We start from the raw sequence: 17,420 nt of genomic DNA on the forward strand, positions 1-17,420 counted from the left end.
TTTTCATATCATGTCTTCTGTTACAAAGAACGCTGTTAAGCTTTAAATAGAAAGGCAAAGGAAAGGAGCGCCTCTAAAAGGCCAACTCCCTTGACTTTAATGGGATTTGCACATGTTTAGCTGAGGATAGAATTCAGCCCTGGAGTAAGTAATGGATGATCAGGTCAACTTTGTCTTCAAGTCTCATAAAAACATTAAACAAAGAGACACGGGTGTTCATGATATATTCTTTGAATTTTAATGGCAAATTTAACTTAACTATTGCAGCCTCTGATGTCCTAAATAATCACATCCACAGTAACTGTTAAATTTAATAATTCAGCCTTTGCAAATTGATTCCTCATTCAAATACTTAAGTGCAATTTGACATGCATCTCAAAAAATCTGCTGCCCTGTTTGTGCACAAATGACTTTCAGAATGCATGCTATTACACCCTCACATACATTCAGTTATAGTCCAGTCTGGTTCTAATTTTTAAAAGAGAGGCATGGAATGTCTCCAGATCCAAATAAGCCAGGCATTTTTAATTAGCTACCATGGGTGAAATCTGGGACCATTAAAATCAATGGCAAAATTCCCTTTCGTTTCAGGGGAGCCAGGATTTCACACAATGACTTTAACTAGATAACAAGAAAACAGGACAACAACATGTGATCAGGCTAGTGAGGGGCATCCTTGTTTATAAGCTACATCCAAGCCCACTGCATTCTTAGGTTAAATCTCCAGCCCACTCCAGTTGCAACTGACTGCCAAGTGACAAGCCGATTGAACTCTGCTCCACAGAATGATTCAGACCTTAAAAGGTGAAGTAACCAGATACAGTCACCACATTTCTCCAGGCTCCATACACTGTGAGGGGAAGGTTTTAAGACCCTCCCCCCAATCAACTTCTTTAAGCACCAGCCCCTGCTGATTGAGTTGGGGAGGGAACCTACAAGCTTGTTCCGCAGGAGACAGCAGGGCTGCTGAGCAGCTAGCAAGGGAAGGCCATAGAGAGATCCCTTTGTCCAGCCTAGGAATGCAAGGGGGGTAGAAGCATCAAACACTCCTGCATGCTGCAGTAATACAGGGAACAATATAGGAGCAGAGATACTGGCAGAGGGAGGGACCCCGGTGGGGATGGGGGAGGACAAGTATCCCCATCCCAAAGAGCCCTGGGCACAGGGGAAACAGAGAAAGAGAGCAGCAGATTTCACTAAGAATAGACACCAGCTTGTGTGTACATCCTCCACTGGCCAGCCGCTCACACACACACCACTACCCCTGCTCGGTGTGAGGGAATTCATCTCACTAGGACAACAGGGGTGAAAGATGGGCTGGCCAGCCACAGGCCCCTCTTCCCTCAACAGTGAGGGGAGACAGGCCCTCTGCCTGAATGGAGGGGAATGGGAAGCCAGCTCCCATTGTATTGAAAGGGGCTGCTCCCATTCTCATTTCTCCTGTGACTGTTCCTCCAGGCAGAGTGCCCATCTGCCCATGCCCCACACCTGCTATTTCCTTCAGATGCAAAGGGAACATAGGCTCCTGCCCCCACCATTAGTGCTGGTGTTTTTGGAGGAGGGTGTAGCTTGATCCTGCTTCTTCAAGCCCCAGAAGGAATGGAGGAGGCTACGGTCTTTATACCCAACCCAGTGGCTTCTGAGTATGTCTACACTGCAATAAAACACCCACGGTTAGCCCGTGTTAGCTGATTACAGCTCATGGGGCTTGGGCTGTGGAGCTATAAAATTGCAGCGTAGGCATTTGGGCTGCAATTTTATAACTCCACAGCCCGAGCCAGCTGATGTGGGCCAGCCACAGGTGAGTTATTGCAGTGCAGACGTACCCTCAGACGCCTGGCTGCCGCCTGCTGCTGCCACAAGGGAGGCCTAGGCTGCCTGTCAGACATCAATAGCCGGAGAGAGGTGCTCCGGGGGCCATTTTTAAAAATTAAAAATGTACTGGGCAATCACTATCTTCTCCCAAGTGAGGCTCAGAGTGCTGCTTTAATTCACTAATTCTACATAAGGTAGAAACTGATCATTTTTAGAGCTCAGAAGACCAACAAAACCATTTTTTGCTGGAAAATGCAGGTCCCTCAAAATCAGAATGCTTTGCAAAATCCCTGTTGATTTCACCCACATTTTGTTTTGGTGAAAACAAAAACATTTGACAATATCAAAATGTTCCATTTTGACATTTTTCAGAATAAACCTTTTGGGGTTGTTTTTTGTGTGAAATATTTTAATGTTTTTTTTTAACAAAGTATAAAACAAAACAAAACATTTTGATTGATCCAACTCCCCCCCGCTGCCCAAATTTACCTTATTGGAGAATTTTGAAATTTTTGTTTCATTCCAATTCAAAATGAAGCCAAATTTAAAAATCCTTCATGAAATGTAATTATCCTCTGCACAGCTCTAATCTGCATCTTAACTGTACAGAAGGTGAACTGAGAAGAGAGAGATTAAAAACCTTATCCAAAGCCCAGTGAAGTCAATTAGAGTCTTTTTATTGACTTCGGTGGGCTCAGGATCAGGCCCTAAGGGACTTGACCAAGGCCATAGAGGGAATCAGTGTCAGAGCCAGGATTAGACGTGGGGGTTCCTGTCTCCCTGGTCTGTGCTCAGTACACTAAGCTGTACCTCTCTCTCCACGATGGTGTTCCATGGACCTAAGCAATAAGTTTGATTTACTGATTAGTGCCAGCCACTGACACTGCAAAGTTGGGGGTGGAAGTGGGGGGTGTTATGGCCTAAATCACCCTTTTTCAAACTGAAATGTACTTTTAAAAAAATGAATTAGACTGTCTAGTTTTCAGGTGAGTGGGGCAGTTATATAAGGCAAATCAGATTACCCAGTGGTGTGAACTTTAAAAACTTGGCTGACTCTCAAATTTCAAACGTAACAAGCTTCTGTGAGGCTGAGCGATTATCACTTCCGAAACTGACTCCAGGCAATGCATTTCCAGTCCAGCTGTAAAGGTTTCAAGCAGCCATAAGTATGCCCAATGCTGGCAAAAAGTGCATTGACAGCAAAATATCAAAGGCATTTTGATTTGTATTTGTGGTAGCCGCCTGATTCTTCAGATCAAATCCCTCCACTATAGCTCTGTATCATTCTCGATGGTCCTGCTGGGCAACAGTGGGTATTTTATTGCCATTATGGGGCAAAATTCTGCACTGGGTGCTCCCAACTGGCAGGCTCATCCAAGACAAACTAAGAGTAAGAAGAACAGGAGGACTTGTGGCACCTTAGAGACTAACCAATTTATTTGAGCATGAGCTTTCGAGAGCTACAGCTCACTTCATCGGATGAATTCCTCTGTGGTTTTCCTGGGAAGTGCAGGCCTGTATGGTAGCTCTGTCACACTTTGCAAGAAGGGGGCAGGACGCTCCCTGTTCTGCACCTGACTAGTAATGCTGTATCGTGGGTGGAGTGGGAGGAAGGACACACTTGGGGTCCCAGTCTTATCTCCTTTTCATAAAGGTGCTGGGCAAGAACAGAGGATATGCTCTGCAGTGAAGTTCTGTCCATGCCCATCCACAAGGATGGAAGAGGACAGAGGGGAGCTCCATGTGCTTCCTCCCCACTTGAACAGTCCTCAAAGAAAAAAGAAAATGAACACCGTTTTGATCTACATTTAGCAAAATGGAGTGTGATCTCTGCTTTTTTATGCTTTCAGGTCATTCAGTTACAGTCTGGGCTGAAGGCCAGTGCAGAGTTCCAGGGTGGTCTGGCCATTGACATTTCAGGTGGAATGGAGTTCAGTCTTTGGTACAGAGAATCCAAAACCAGTGTTAAGAACCGGTGAGATACTTAAAGTGCACGCTGTAACCTTATACTCTGAAATACGAAAAATGTAAAATGAGCTGGTCTATTTTGAGGCTTTCAAAACAGAAGCAACCTTGCATTTTCTTTAAAATTAAGGGACAGTTATATTAAACGCCTTTTAAAATTAGATTCGCATTTCAGGGGGAAAATAATGTGGCAATAAGTATGTTGTCTGTTTGAAAATGCCAGGGAAAGAAAATATACAAAAACAAATCACCTTTAACCTATTATAGAAAATCTGAATGAACGTTATTGCTTCAAAGGCTACATTCTGCCCTCTTTTAGACTGAGACAGCTCCACCAGTTTCCGTGAGATTGTATCAGTGGATCTGAGAACCGAACTTGACCCCAGGTCTTCAAAGAGCTATAAATACACTGGATAAATTTTTCCAAAGCGCCTACATGATTTAGGAACCTATGTCCCATTTTCAAAAATGACAGGTACTTAAGCCTCATTGAAAGTCAGTGGGAGTTAGGCCCTTAGGTGCCTCAATTACTTTTGAAAATGTTACCTCCCTAATTAATTAGTTAATCCTCACCTGTGAAATAATTACCATCACTTTAAAGTGAAGGAAAGAGGCAAAGAGATCAAGTAATTTACCCAATATACAGCAAATCAGTGTCAGAATAAGGATTAAAATGCAGGAGTTCCTTGCTTCCAAACTCATGTCTGACCTGATAGATTACGCTGCCTCTTTAGAACTTGAGAGTGGATTTGATATTACTGGATCTGTAGCTTGAAGCAGTACTGCAGAAGTGACTCACTCAATCTTGACCAGAAGTAAGAATGTGGCCTCTCTTGGAAGAATTACATCTTTAGCCCTCTGAATGGAAACTGGAATTATGAGATGCTGGTCTCCAAAGGGGGTAGAAAAGGTGTCTGCCCATGCAAGGTGCCGAGCATTTCCTGTAGGATGCTGAGCACCCTCATGCTGTGTTGACGTCCATGGGCATTTCGGATGTGCGAGAAAAGCATGATGAAGCCCAAAAGGGGTGGTGTTTGAGAGAAGAGTGAAAATGGGCAAGGTTGTTAATGTTAACTTATGATTTACTGAACAAGATCTAAACACAACTTGCTTTCGGGTAGTGTGTTTTACATTAATGAAATTAATAATGACTGTCAATAATAGATTTAGCCCCACCTTACTGATTTTACCAGCTTTGAATGGCAAGGATCCCTCTCCTAGATAGTGAGTGAAGCTTATCCATCCGTATAGTATGGTTTTTGACTGGAGACCAATAAAGCAATGACAAAATAGATGTCAGCGCTCTCAAAGATAACCCTGAAACAGAGACTTCCTAGTGTAAGTGGGTGCATCTCCCCTGGTCCCATTTCCACCAGATCTGAGTTTTACTCCCCGACAGTGATGTTTTGTAAGTTCTTAAAGCCCTGGACAGCTTTGTCAAAAATGCCAGTGAGCAAAGACTTTGGGTCTGATTTGCCAGAGACACCTGGTGTGGTCATTTGCACCAGAACAAAGTGAGTATAAAATACTACCAAATCAACAGGGTAGTATTTTACATCTCTCTTTTCCTCAGGTAGATAACTAAAGGAGGCCCTTTGAGGAATCAACCCTGGACATCACAACAGCCTACACACCATGCTTTTGCAGCAAGCGCCAGTCATAAAGAATGCATGTTCCAAAGAGCGTATAATTCACCCAACATTAATGGCTGTTTTCACCTCTCTGCGTGGGTGTGTGCATGCATACGTGCACAATCCCCATGACAATGGTGTCAACTGAAGTTCTCTAGCTACACTTACATGAGAACAAACTCTAAGAGAACAGTCAGGATTATACTGTTCAAGTGTTAGAACTGTTTGCAGTTTAACCTCCTGTTTGTTTCTGAGCCCTGTTAATAATAAATTCTAATATCTGAATTTACTAGGGGAGCCCTGGTGGTAGCTGGTAACATCGTTGTCGATTCCTTCTTTGTGAAGGCTGGTATGGAAACCAGTTTTGAAACAGAGGCAACACTAAACTTCATCTCCACAGTGCAGTTTTCAGAATATCCATTTTTAGTTTGCATGCAGATGGACAATATTGAATCTCCATTCAGGTAAGAAATAAAAACACTATCTGAGATTTCCAATTAACCATTTGGGGACTCCAAAACTTTTTCCCCCTCCATGTGTTCTATGTTCACAAACATGAGGGATTAAAAACAGAGACTAGATTTAAGCGTAGTACAAGCAAGTGCAGTGCAAGATCACTCTCACACACAAATGTCTCTGCTAATGCCATTCATCTCTGATGTACAACATGCCAGAAATATGGATAAATGTTTAGTAGGAACTTTGACAACCACCACTGCACTTGCTTTGATTTCTCATTTTTGTTAGATTTTCCACCCAGCTTTTAGAAGTAAAAACCAAGTGAAATAACCCACTAAATTACCCTAACATGTCATCATTATAGATGGTGAAAAAATCTGAGAGTCAAACAAAGAAGCACGACCAGCAATGTCTATCCTCTGTTCATTAGGCCAGTGACGGTGCAGTGCTTAGACTTGAGCCTGCAAGGTTGCCTTTATGACTTACTGCTTCCTGATGCTTGTGAAATTAGCAAGAATATTTAGTGCTCAGCTCAATTATCATGCTCTGTAATAGATACAGTACTTCAATATGTTTGGAAATATTTTTTGACTATGGTCAGTTTTCCACCTTGAAATTTAAAATAACTATACAATAAAGTAAAAGATGTTTTCCAATGGGCAAGTGTAGCACTGCATTCCCATGTAAGAGGCCTAGGTTTGCTTTTTGGTCTTGGTCCGCTAAGAATTGCTACAGATCTGCTAAAACTTGAGAATGGTCTGTGACAGCATTCTCTGGCCCTGTGAGAAAGGCTTCCATTCAGTGCTTCTTGGCCAAAGGACAACGTGTACAGTGATTGGCCCAATAGATGGGAATTTCCTAAAGCTCTCCCAGGAATCCCATCTCTCTGAAAATACGGTATTAGATATGTATGCTGATTATATATACAAACCACTAATCCCCTTGAAACCAATCAATCAGGCATGGATATGGTATGCCCCTACCTAGATTCACACGTATGGGTGCAGATTTTATAGCAGTTTTGCTATACTAGATAACAATGTTGTGTCTTTGCAGGCAATATGTGACTAAATACGAAAGCCTGCCATCTGGCAAACGGTACACCTCTCGGAAAGGAAAAGTCAGACTGCTGGCAGGTTCTGAATACCCTCTCCATCAAGAGAACTCCAACATGTGCAGAAAGGTTTTCAGCACTCAGTCGGACTCCTCTGACAGCTGGTTTTGAAATGGGCACCTCTTCTTTCATTTTACTGAATCCATGGCCCCCTGAATGACTTAGGCGTCCATGTACTGTACTAGCTCAGCCCCGATCCTGCACTGTTGAAATCAATGGGAAGTTTGTCATTGAATTCCAACAGGCCCAGGATCAAACTCTTATTATGTGCAGAGTGTTTACATATTTACGTATATTTAAGACTTTTGTAAAAAGCTAAGAAAAAAACAAAAAACAATTTGGAGGCAACCCATTCACTCCCCCTCAGGAGGTATGATCTGTAATTTTTTTTTTCAATAGCAGAAAGACATTCATATTTTTCTCAAAGTGGGAATACAGAAGCCCATGCTTCTGATTTTCAGTAAGAACAATTATGCTGTAGAAAGAATGATTATTTATAAATACATTTAGAGGCAGCCATTTGTTAAAAAACTAACCAGTTCTCATTTAAATACACAGCAGCAGCATTCTAAGAAGGACCATTAATTCTTGGTCGCTTACGGCTGTCTGTCTGTTTAATCAAAAGCAGGGTGTATTTTTACAACTTTTTAGAGCCTTAGTCTCATAAGTATTATCTGTCTTTTTTTATAGTGCTATGGTTAGACATGTTTGATTAAAAATTTAGGATGAAATTTTCAAGAGTGCTCCGCATTTGCCTAACTCTTCTCTCACTGACATAAATTGAAAATGCCTCTTGACTTCAATGGGAAGCAAAGTTAAGCCAATGCTGATCATGTTTGAAGAGCTCACTCTGAAACTTCATGTAACTATGGGGCATCAAAGCACGCACATTTCTAGAGATGAGCACTCACTGTAGCAACAGTGTGAAATATGATTAGTTTTAAAGACTTGAAAATGAGTTGTGGAATGCACCATCTAGCAGGTTCTGTAAGGACAGAGAAAATTCTAGTATTCTCCTCTATGGGAGATTACTTATTTAGACTAAAAGAGGAGCCTAAGTTATCATTATTCACACAAGTAGTTCTATTGAAATCAATAGTACTACTCAGGACAGTAAGGATCATTTGTGTGAGTAACGGTTTTACAGGATCAGGACCAACCTTGGCTGGAAAAAACCCTGTATTTATTAATCATTTTGCAGTTATTACAATGTAATAAACAAACAAATATCTCCCATCACAGAACATATTACTTTCCCATTCTTTTGATCCCTCAAGTGATCCACATTATTTGTAATTCCATGCGACAGGGTGTCTAGTGTAAGTGCTGGGCTCAAATAACCTTGGATAAGTTGCATTTCAGAAAATGAAATCTGGCAGAAAAAGCTTTTGGATTGTCTCACATACCCACACCCCCAACCCCCAAATCCTTATCCTGATATAAAACTGCCAGTCTGTTCAATGCAAACAGCTAATCTGTTTGTTTTAGAATTATAAACAGGAACTTATGGGTTGATTACTGTATTTCCCAAATACACCGTTGATGCAAAAGCACATTTTTTGCCAGAGCCTAAAAATAAAATGGGGCAAAATAAAATAAACAAAAATCCTTCTTTCACTCTTGGTTTTGGTTTGTTATTTTTGTGTTTTGGGTAGTTTTATTCTCTAAGGGGTGGTAATTGGGGGACACTCACCTCTTGAGTTCCTTCTGCTTCTGCTGCTGCATGCAGTACTGCAGGCCCTTTCCTGCTCCTGGCACCCCTTGTAGATTGTCAGCCTATTCTGAGGGTGGGGAAACATACTTCTCCAGCGATGCAGAATGCTGAAAGCCTGTCTTCATTCCTTACCGGCAAAGACATTATAAGGCTTGCATTGTGATGTCACAGTTATTATAGCGATAATGTCTCACTGGAAACACAGATATATCACTTCATTCAGGATTCAAACAGAAAGATAAGTTAGTTTGTGAATGGGAACAATCTTCAACACCAGCACCAGAAATCTTGAAAGATACTAGCCAAATCAATTACAATTGGTATGACTGTTCTTTTCCCAGTATGCTAATGTCAACTGGAACTTGACTGGAGCTGAATTCAATTTGAACAGATGCAAATCACATTTCTGTGCTACATACTGAATATCCGATGATAATTTTTTAAAAGTTGAAAGTAAAGTCAAATTAGGGAAAAATAACCCCAAACACAACCCACAGGTATTCATAATAAGGGTTGTGACCAGCTTCCATTATATAGCCCTGTTTTAATTCCATTACATCTTTGGCTTGGAAAATTGGTTTGGTCTGAAAATTGGCATGGTTACTCTGAAGGTCAAGAAGATGGAGTCTGGAAAGTTTAAAGAAATTTTGTCAAACTATTTTACACTGTAAGTTTGTGGCAGTGCTGGAAACAGAGATCTTATCTCTGGAGTGGTAGCCCATCCCTAATCCACTAGATCACAATACCTTTTATACCAGTGGTTTCCAACCTTTTTCATTTGCGGACCCCTACGAATTTTCAAATATAGGTGTGGACCCCTTTGGAAATCTTAGACATAGTTTGTGGACCCCCAGGTTGAAAACCACAACCTTATACAAATTGCTTCAACCAATTGTGTAATTGGGATATTAAGATGTACTCACCTTTGTAAAGTGGTTAGCAATCCAGAGATGAAAATGCACTACGTGGCCAGTAGAGTAATTTTGCCAGCAAAGCTGTGGGGGAGACAGATCCTAGCTATACTGTGAGACTCCTCAGAGTCTCCCAGTCATACACATTCCCTCTTTCTTTCCTGCAGCTCCCTACCAATAAGGCTCTGAACACCTCCTTCTCCCCAAATATTCCTTCTCTCTCCCACCAAACCCCCACTCCCAAACCTGCTGCTCCCCACATACCCAAGACTCCCCCAAGCTGTCTCCCAGCTCAGCTTCCCTTCTCAAGGCTCTCTCCGAGTTTGTGCCCTCCTCCCAGCTCTTCTGCGGCTTCCCACCCACAGCTCCCCTCCCACAAGGTACCCCTTTAAGCCTGGGTCTTTTTTTTAAGACCGCCACTGGGGTTGTGTCTCCCCACAAGTCCCCTCCCCAAGAGCTCCCCTCAAGTCTTGGTCCCCCAACTCAAAACATCCTTTGAAGCTATGTCCTTTCCCCAACTCCCCTCCCAAACATCCCCTAGAGCATATATCCCTGCCCCCAAACACCCCCAGCTATGAAAGAGCTAGGTATTAATTATGAATATTGTGACTCCACAAGATTCCCCCCCCACAGTACTGTGTACAGTCCAGTGCCCACCCGCTACAGTTCCAATTCCCCTATCAGACCTGAACCTCCTTCACAGAGGAAGAGCTGCTGCTAAGACTCAGTGTCTTCTCCAGAACCAACAAGGACAGAACGACCCCTGAGGGCAAGAGGCTGTAGCTGCCTCTTTACCCAGCTGATCAGCTGGTAAGGTGCAGTGAAAGTTCTGAGCTGCACTAAGCTACAGTCTCTGACTACTCCCTCCTCTTCCACCTGCTCTCCCCTCCAACTAGGGCTGAAAATTGGTTGTAAGTAGTATAGTGTCATTTTCTCCCCAAGCTCAAAGTTGAGATGGAAATGTCCCTTGTCCCTCCCTTAAAAGGACACCCGTGACTACGACCTAGTACAGGCGTTCTCAGTCTGGGTATCACAACCCTTCCTGCCCTTCCCATATTGCTAAGAGGGAGGAGGATCCCAGGTAGATCAGAGGAGGACCTCATGAAGTTTTGGAATGTCCAAAGGGAGTCTCAGTATGGAAAAGGTTGAGGACCTAGTGTATTGGGCATTCGTGGCAGCACCACACGAGGTAGGTCTGACACTTAAATTGTTATATTTCTTAGCACTTTTAACCAGGAATCAGAACATAGTTTGGCTGTGCTGCGTATGCATGGCTAATTTAGCTACCCAGTGAAACAGCATCCTGGCAGGTGTGACTGAATGAGACAGGGCTCTGCAAGAGCTCATATTATTGTGGCCAGTGTTGCTCACTCCTTGAACTTAGTTATCTTGAGAATCATCCATCCCATTTATTCAAAATTTACTACACTGGGTCTTTATGTCCTACCAAAAAAACCCAAGAAACAAAAAAACACAAAAACCCGAGATATTAAAAAACCCCAGTAAATTCCCAAACACAAAATTTCAGCATAATGACTTGTTTAGGTTGCTAAATGATTAGACAAAGTTACCTATCAAGTCATTTATAAAACCCAAGCAACTAAATGCAAATAAATTAATAATACATATACACATTAACGATACAGCTTAAGCAGCCTCAAATGCAAATCCACACAGGACACATCCCATAAATCACTAACATTATTATTATTATACATTTTTCCTATTAAATCATCTCTTCAGCATTTCTCAAGAAACAATTATTATAAATGTTAATTGCAAAGAAATTGTCCTGTCAACTGAAAAATGTCTTAACTGATAAAGTTCCATAATTTACAGTATTCCATAAAGAAAATATTTAGATACCAATATCAAGATTAAAATAATATATTAAAATCCCAATAATCCAGGGGGCAGAGTTAAGGCTTTTGTGTTGTGATGAGAAAAGCTTTTCTTTTATAAGAATAATGCATTTATTACATGGACAGTGTAAGTTTTAGGTTGTGCTTATCTACTCGTTTCCCTGGTTTTAAGTGCTTAGATTTTGTAAATGATGTGTCAGGTAACTACACAGCTGTATTAGCAATCTTAATTGTTTTTAGAGAATGTTTTTTTTTATTTCAATGTCTTATTATTGTTATTTATTATTATATGCAGTGTTGTAGCCATGGTGGTCCCAGACCTGAAGAAGAGCTCTGTGTAAGCTCGAAAACTTGTCTCTCACCAATGGAAGTTAGTTCAATAAAAGCTATTACCTCACCCACCTTGTCTCTCTATTATTTGTGTATTGCAGCACCTACAGATCAAATATGAGATCAGAGTGCTGTTGTGCTATGTATTCACACACACACACTGTGATCAGCACAGGCAGACACCACCACCCACTTAGAGCACCGCTGGCTTCTCAATCCAGCCTCGGAGCCTTAAGTGCTCCAGGCCATACAGGATGTCTGTGGCGGGTGTCCCAGACCAATGCCTAAACTACGTGACCAGCCTCCCTCTCAAATATACAACTGTTACAAACTTTTCCCATGCCCAGAGTTGGGGCACATGCTTGTAGGATTGGGCCCTTTGTATGGAAATGTAGCATACCACATGTCCTTTAAAAAAAAAAAAAGTAACACTATTATAAAATGTTTTACGATTGTACAGGATCACCTCACTATTGCCACACAGCTGGAGAGCAAGGCACCCCCAACTACAATAATGCTAAGTTTTTCTACCCTTCATAAGAACATGCACAAGTTTGTTTACTGCGAGTAAGTCAGTCCCCCGAAGACACTCATATGATTGGGCTTTTTAAAAAAAATTACTCATCTTGCACGAGCATAGACTGAGAAAATCTATGCAGCTGCATTATTAAAAATAAGTCCTTTCAGATGGAACAACTGTCTCACTAGGTCAAGTTTTAGACTTCAACAACTTGGAGAGTGTCCCTTGAAATTAAATCAAATGGAGCTGTCAGCAAAAGAAAGCCTCTGAGGCCAGAGTTACTCCAAAAGTGATAAATGTCCTAATGGATACTACATGGTATCATTCTAGTGCACTTGTTTCTGAAGATATTTTACCCTAACAGCTGGACATAATGGGAATTCCTAAAGGGTTTTAGCCCAACAGCTGGGCAATAGAAGGTAATGGCTTACTTACACTGACTCCATAGTTACAGAAACAACAAAACTGACAATCTTCTAAAAATAAGGTGAACATAATACACTGCCTAAGCCCGCATTTGAAATAAAAACATACTTAGTTACGATCAAAGCAAACATTTTCTACACTTATCAAATAATTTGGGGCTAGAAGATGATTTTTTAAAGTGTTTATTTTTATTAAGCCTTTGAAATCGTTACAAATCATTTTTCCAAATGACAAAATGTGGAAGTTAATAATACATTATTTCCTCTACGCAGAATGGTGAGCATGAAGTATCAATTCCTATTAAGGAAAGTCCACAAAAGAGACCACTATAAACACAGCTAGTCAGGAAAAAAAACAACAAGCCATGATTAAATAGATTTTTTTAAACCATCTCCTTAAAATTCGAGTCTATTTTTAAAAGCTATTTCTCATATAACAACAAACACCTTGATAAAGGCTTTTCACCCCAGGCCTGATAGTACCTTCATGAACACATGGTGGAATACAAAAAAAAACCCAATTAGCTTGGCAGTCACAGTTTCTCTAGAGGGAAACGCTACATTGCATGAAATGAACATTTTAAAGGCCATGTGAACAGCTTAAAAAACTCAGGTGATCTTCTACTTTTTGGTGTATGTCACATCACAAATATACACATAAAACAAATGTAGATCTTATTATACGGAAATAAAAATGTTTTTCAAGGAAGTTCTCTATTGAGGCAATAGGGTAACTCTGCATTTAGGACTCTGCCTCCTGTGACCAGAGTCTCCACAGGTATAAATTAGCATAGCTCCATTGATCGGATTTCACTGGGCCAGATCTTAAAGTGGTATAAAATTGCATAGCTCTACTGAGGTCAATAAGCTATGCCAATGAACCCTAGCCGAGCGTCTGGCCCAGGAGCAGAAGTCCTAGAATTTCCCTGGCATTGTCAGGTGGAAATGTCATGCTGTGCAAGCTTATTTGAAACAAGAGGGCATGCAAGTGATGGTTAGAACCTAGGGTTAGGGGTCAAGACTTGTGGGGTCTATTTCTGGCTCTGCCATTGATTCAGTGTGTGGCTGACATAAGTGTAAAAAGTGTCCCTTAGTTTTCAAAGCTGTCAACTAATTACAGATGACCAGTTTGAAATTTGAGACATGTAGGGTTTGATTCTCAGTGGTGCCGAGAGGCCACAGCTCCCATGGAAATCAGTTGAAGTTGCGGGTGATCTATACCTCAGGGGAAAAAAACAGGGCTTAACTGTATCAAGTTGGCCACCAAAGAGTAGTGGATTTAAAAAAAAAAAAGGTCTAATTAGTCCAATAAAGACCAAATAATGCCATTATTTGCATCCATGCAACCCCAAAGATGTGAGTTTTCAGAAGGGAGGTGAATTAAGTGAGATTGAACAGATGTAAATGAAGGCAGAATTTAAACATCAATCTCTCAGAAGTCTTTTTGCACCCCTCTCACGGTCTCTTTTCTTCTTTATATTCTTAAATCCCTCTCCTTTTAATGGACAGTTGGCATTGCTGTCACTCGTTCTACAGTTAGCAAGATCACTGAGCTGCCTTTTCAAAGACCAGCCCCACGTTTTCTATGTAAATCAGCTATCTGGAAACACCCAAACTACACTATCATCACCTCCCCTGGCAAACCCCCTCACTCCTCCATGCTTCACTTCTGTTGTTTTACTTCTCACGATTCCAAATGAAACATCAAGGTGAAAATTTTGAAGCTACTTGCAAGTAAATGAATGTAAGCAGCTCAAGAATTGTGCAAGTTACTTCAAGAGCAATTTTGAAAAATACAAAGGTGGTTCACACTGAGATCTCTTTCTTTTTTTCAAATAAACTTTTCTTTCTAAGAGATCTTTTTATGGATCAGCCCAAAAGGCACCACCCTTTCACTAAATTCACTTTAATAAGATAGATAGATAGATAAATTTGTAAAATTTTTGATTATTTCTCTATCTAGTCATTGGAATCCTCATTAACTGATCATTTGAAATTAATCAGTGACATAACATATTGTAGGATCAAGGCCTACTTTGGTAATTAGGTGATAGATGCCTTAGACTGGGGTGGGCAAACTTTTTGGGCCGAGGGCCACATCTGGGTGGGGAAATTGTGTGCAGGGCCGGCGCAGGGGGTTGGGGTGCGGTGTGCAGGAATGGGCTCAGGGCATGGGACTGGGGCAGAGGAGGGGTGCAAGGTGTACGAGGGGGCTCAGGGAAGGGGTGCAGAGGGGTGTGGACTGCGGGAGGGAGCTCAGGGCAGTGGGTTGGGGTGCAGGAAGGGTGCGGGGTGTGACAGGGGGCTCAGGGCAGGGAGTTGGGGTGCAGGAGGAGTGCGAGGTGCAGGGAGTTGGGGGTCAAGCCTACCTAAAGCGGCTCCGGGGTGGTAGCAGCACGCACCGGGGCCAAAGCAGGCTCTGTCACCATCTTCATTTGTTAAGAAATTATTCAGAGATTCCAGGATTTTCTCTACTAGTCCCCCAAAAATCAGATACATTTCATCAGAGCCTGTACTTCGTATAAATCTGTTTTTAATTTTGCCAGAAATTCTTGAATTTTTGTTCCATCACATTCTCGAGGTATAAGATTCCATGCTCTACAATCTCATTTGACTGGAAAATTGTGCTCTTTGGGAATGATTGGAAGATCAGTCAAGTGCAACCTATACTTCCGATCTTTCTTTAGTAGAGACTTCAATTTAAAAGAGTTTCAAATTTTAAATTATTTTAAGATGTGGTAGGGTGTAGAATATTAAAGCATTGTACAGTTTTCATTGAAATTGCTCTAAGATTTCCAGTAACTTTCTCCTGGAGAAATCTCAGGGCTTCTTCTCAATCTAAACAGCTCTGAATAGTCTGTGCCTTTATACAGCTGCACACTTGCTCCTTCTGAGCAGAGTCTGTGGCTCTAATCTCTCTTGATTCTTCTCCTTACAGGTCAGGCCATTCTGTCTCCCCTATGGTGGCTCTTCGTGTAACCCCTGTCAGACTCCCTCAGGACTTTTGCCTGGAACCACAAAGGGACTTCAGCATGACAACACCCAGCATCATGATGCCTAGAAAATCATAGGAACAACACTGTGATCCACAAAGCCTGAGTTAGGTGCCTAGGGTGCCTGTACAATGAATGGAAAGAGATAGGCACCTTAGAATGGGATCCACAAAAGCCGGTATGCTAAGTGGGGAACCACCTATACTAGCCAATGGGAGATCCCAATGAAAGGGGGTCTGAGCTCAGCCCTCTCACGGAGATAGTTCCCCAAGTCCAGGCTACAGGAAGGCACCTTTCTCTGTTTAGTGATCCACGAATGGGAAGCCTTCTCCAGGAGTAGGCAGCTTAGAGGCCTATGCTATTCTTGTGGGAATGAATTAGGCACCTGCCTCACTCCACACAAAACCGGCTCCAGGAGATGGTCGTGCCCACCATATACCTAGTAGCCCAGTGGTTAGAGCACTCACCTGACATATGAGACACCCACGTTTAGCTCCCCTTTCTACCTGGAAGGGAAAAAGAATCTGAATAAGGGTCTCACACTTAACATTAGAACGGCCCTTCTGGGTCAGACCAAAGGTCCATCTAGCCCAGTATCCTGTCTTCCCACAGTGGCCAATGCAGGTGCCCCAGAGGGAACGAACAGAGCAGTAATCATCGAATGATGCAGCCCCTGTCACCAATGCCCAGCTTCTGGCAAACAGAGGCTAAGGACCCCATCCCTGCCCACCCTGGCTAATAGCCATTGATGGACCTATCCACCATGAACTTATGTAGTTTTTTTTAACCCTGTTATACTTCTCAGGGAGGTGCTCAAACCACTGAGCTATGGGATAGTCTTATGTGGGGCTCCCTCCATCTCAAGTTGTTTCACTTCAGATAAATAATGAAAGAGTGATTTGAGCAGGGGGATTAGCCCAGGGGTCTCCCACTGCCCAAATAGGAGCCCTAACCACTGGACTATAAAGTCATTCTCTCTCTCTCTCTCTCTCTAGTCCAACGACTGCTCCACTGTGGATATATTAAATAGTCATTGGCCAGAGAGTGAGTGAGAAAGCCTATCAGATCAGGCTATGCACTCAAGATCATGGGTGAGCACCCATCTTCTGTCGATCCATGGATCATTCTGGGGCTTAGGCAGGAGATAGGCATCCAGATGCCCAGAGCAAGGCAGCAATGTATATGCCTAGAGGCAAAAACTTAGGTGCCTACAGCGTTCGGAGGAGGTTTGTGGATCACAGTGGAGCCTAAAACTGGGACTTGGGTTTAGATGCTAAATCCCTGCTCCGCTCCCCGCACTATATATTATCCCTGGGCAACCTAGTCTGTGGCTCACATGGCTCCAAGCAGTTATTTCTGTACCAAAGATTCACAAATTTCTCTGTCCATCCTGACCTTCCCCCTTCCATCCAGTCACATGTCTGGTTTTCTTAAGTATCAGGTGGGATATCTCGCACAAGCTGGCTAAAACTGAACTAACTTTTCTTCACTGGTCCTCTCCCTGCCTTCTCCATTTTACTATTCTATTCAAGTTGTTTTTCAAGTTTATCACCAGAGGATCTGAGCACCAGTGCATTAAGTGACATGATTAATGTCACATCTGGTTTCTTCTTGCTCTAATCTTTTCTCCAGGGGGAGAATTGTGTGTGCAATGGAGTGTTTTGGTGATGGTGGGAGATTC

General features: G+C 42.2%; 1 protein-coding gene across 1 annotated transcript in view; it reads left to right on the forward strand.

Annotated features, from left to right (window-relative positions):
* MTTP (microsomal triglyceride transfer protein) overlaps positions 1 to 8,601 on the forward strand; it is a 38,776-nt gene extending 30,175 nt beyond the window's left edge. Inside the window, exons 16-18 of the mRNA XM_073340774.1 lie at positions 3,666 to 3,790; positions 5,705 to 5,875; positions 6,927 to 8,601. Coding sequence (XP_073196875.1) covers positions 3,666 to 3,790; positions 5,705 to 5,875; positions 6,927 to 7,095 — 465 coding nt within the window. The 3' untranslated portion in view covers positions 7,096 to 8,601. The remainder of the gene's footprint in view (positions 1 to 3,665; positions 3,791 to 5,704; positions 5,876 to 6,926) is intronic.
* The last annotated feature ends 8,819 nt before the right edge of the window (positions 8,602 to 17,420 follow it).

This window comes from Lepidochelys kempii, chromosome 4 (genome assembly GCF_965140265.1).
Source record: "Lepidochelys kempii isolate rLepKem1 chromosome 4, rLepKem1.hap2, whole genome shotgun sequence".
Classification (NCBI taxonomy): domain Eukaryota; kingdom Metazoa; phylum Chordata; order Testudines; family Cheloniidae; genus Lepidochelys; species Lepidochelys kempii.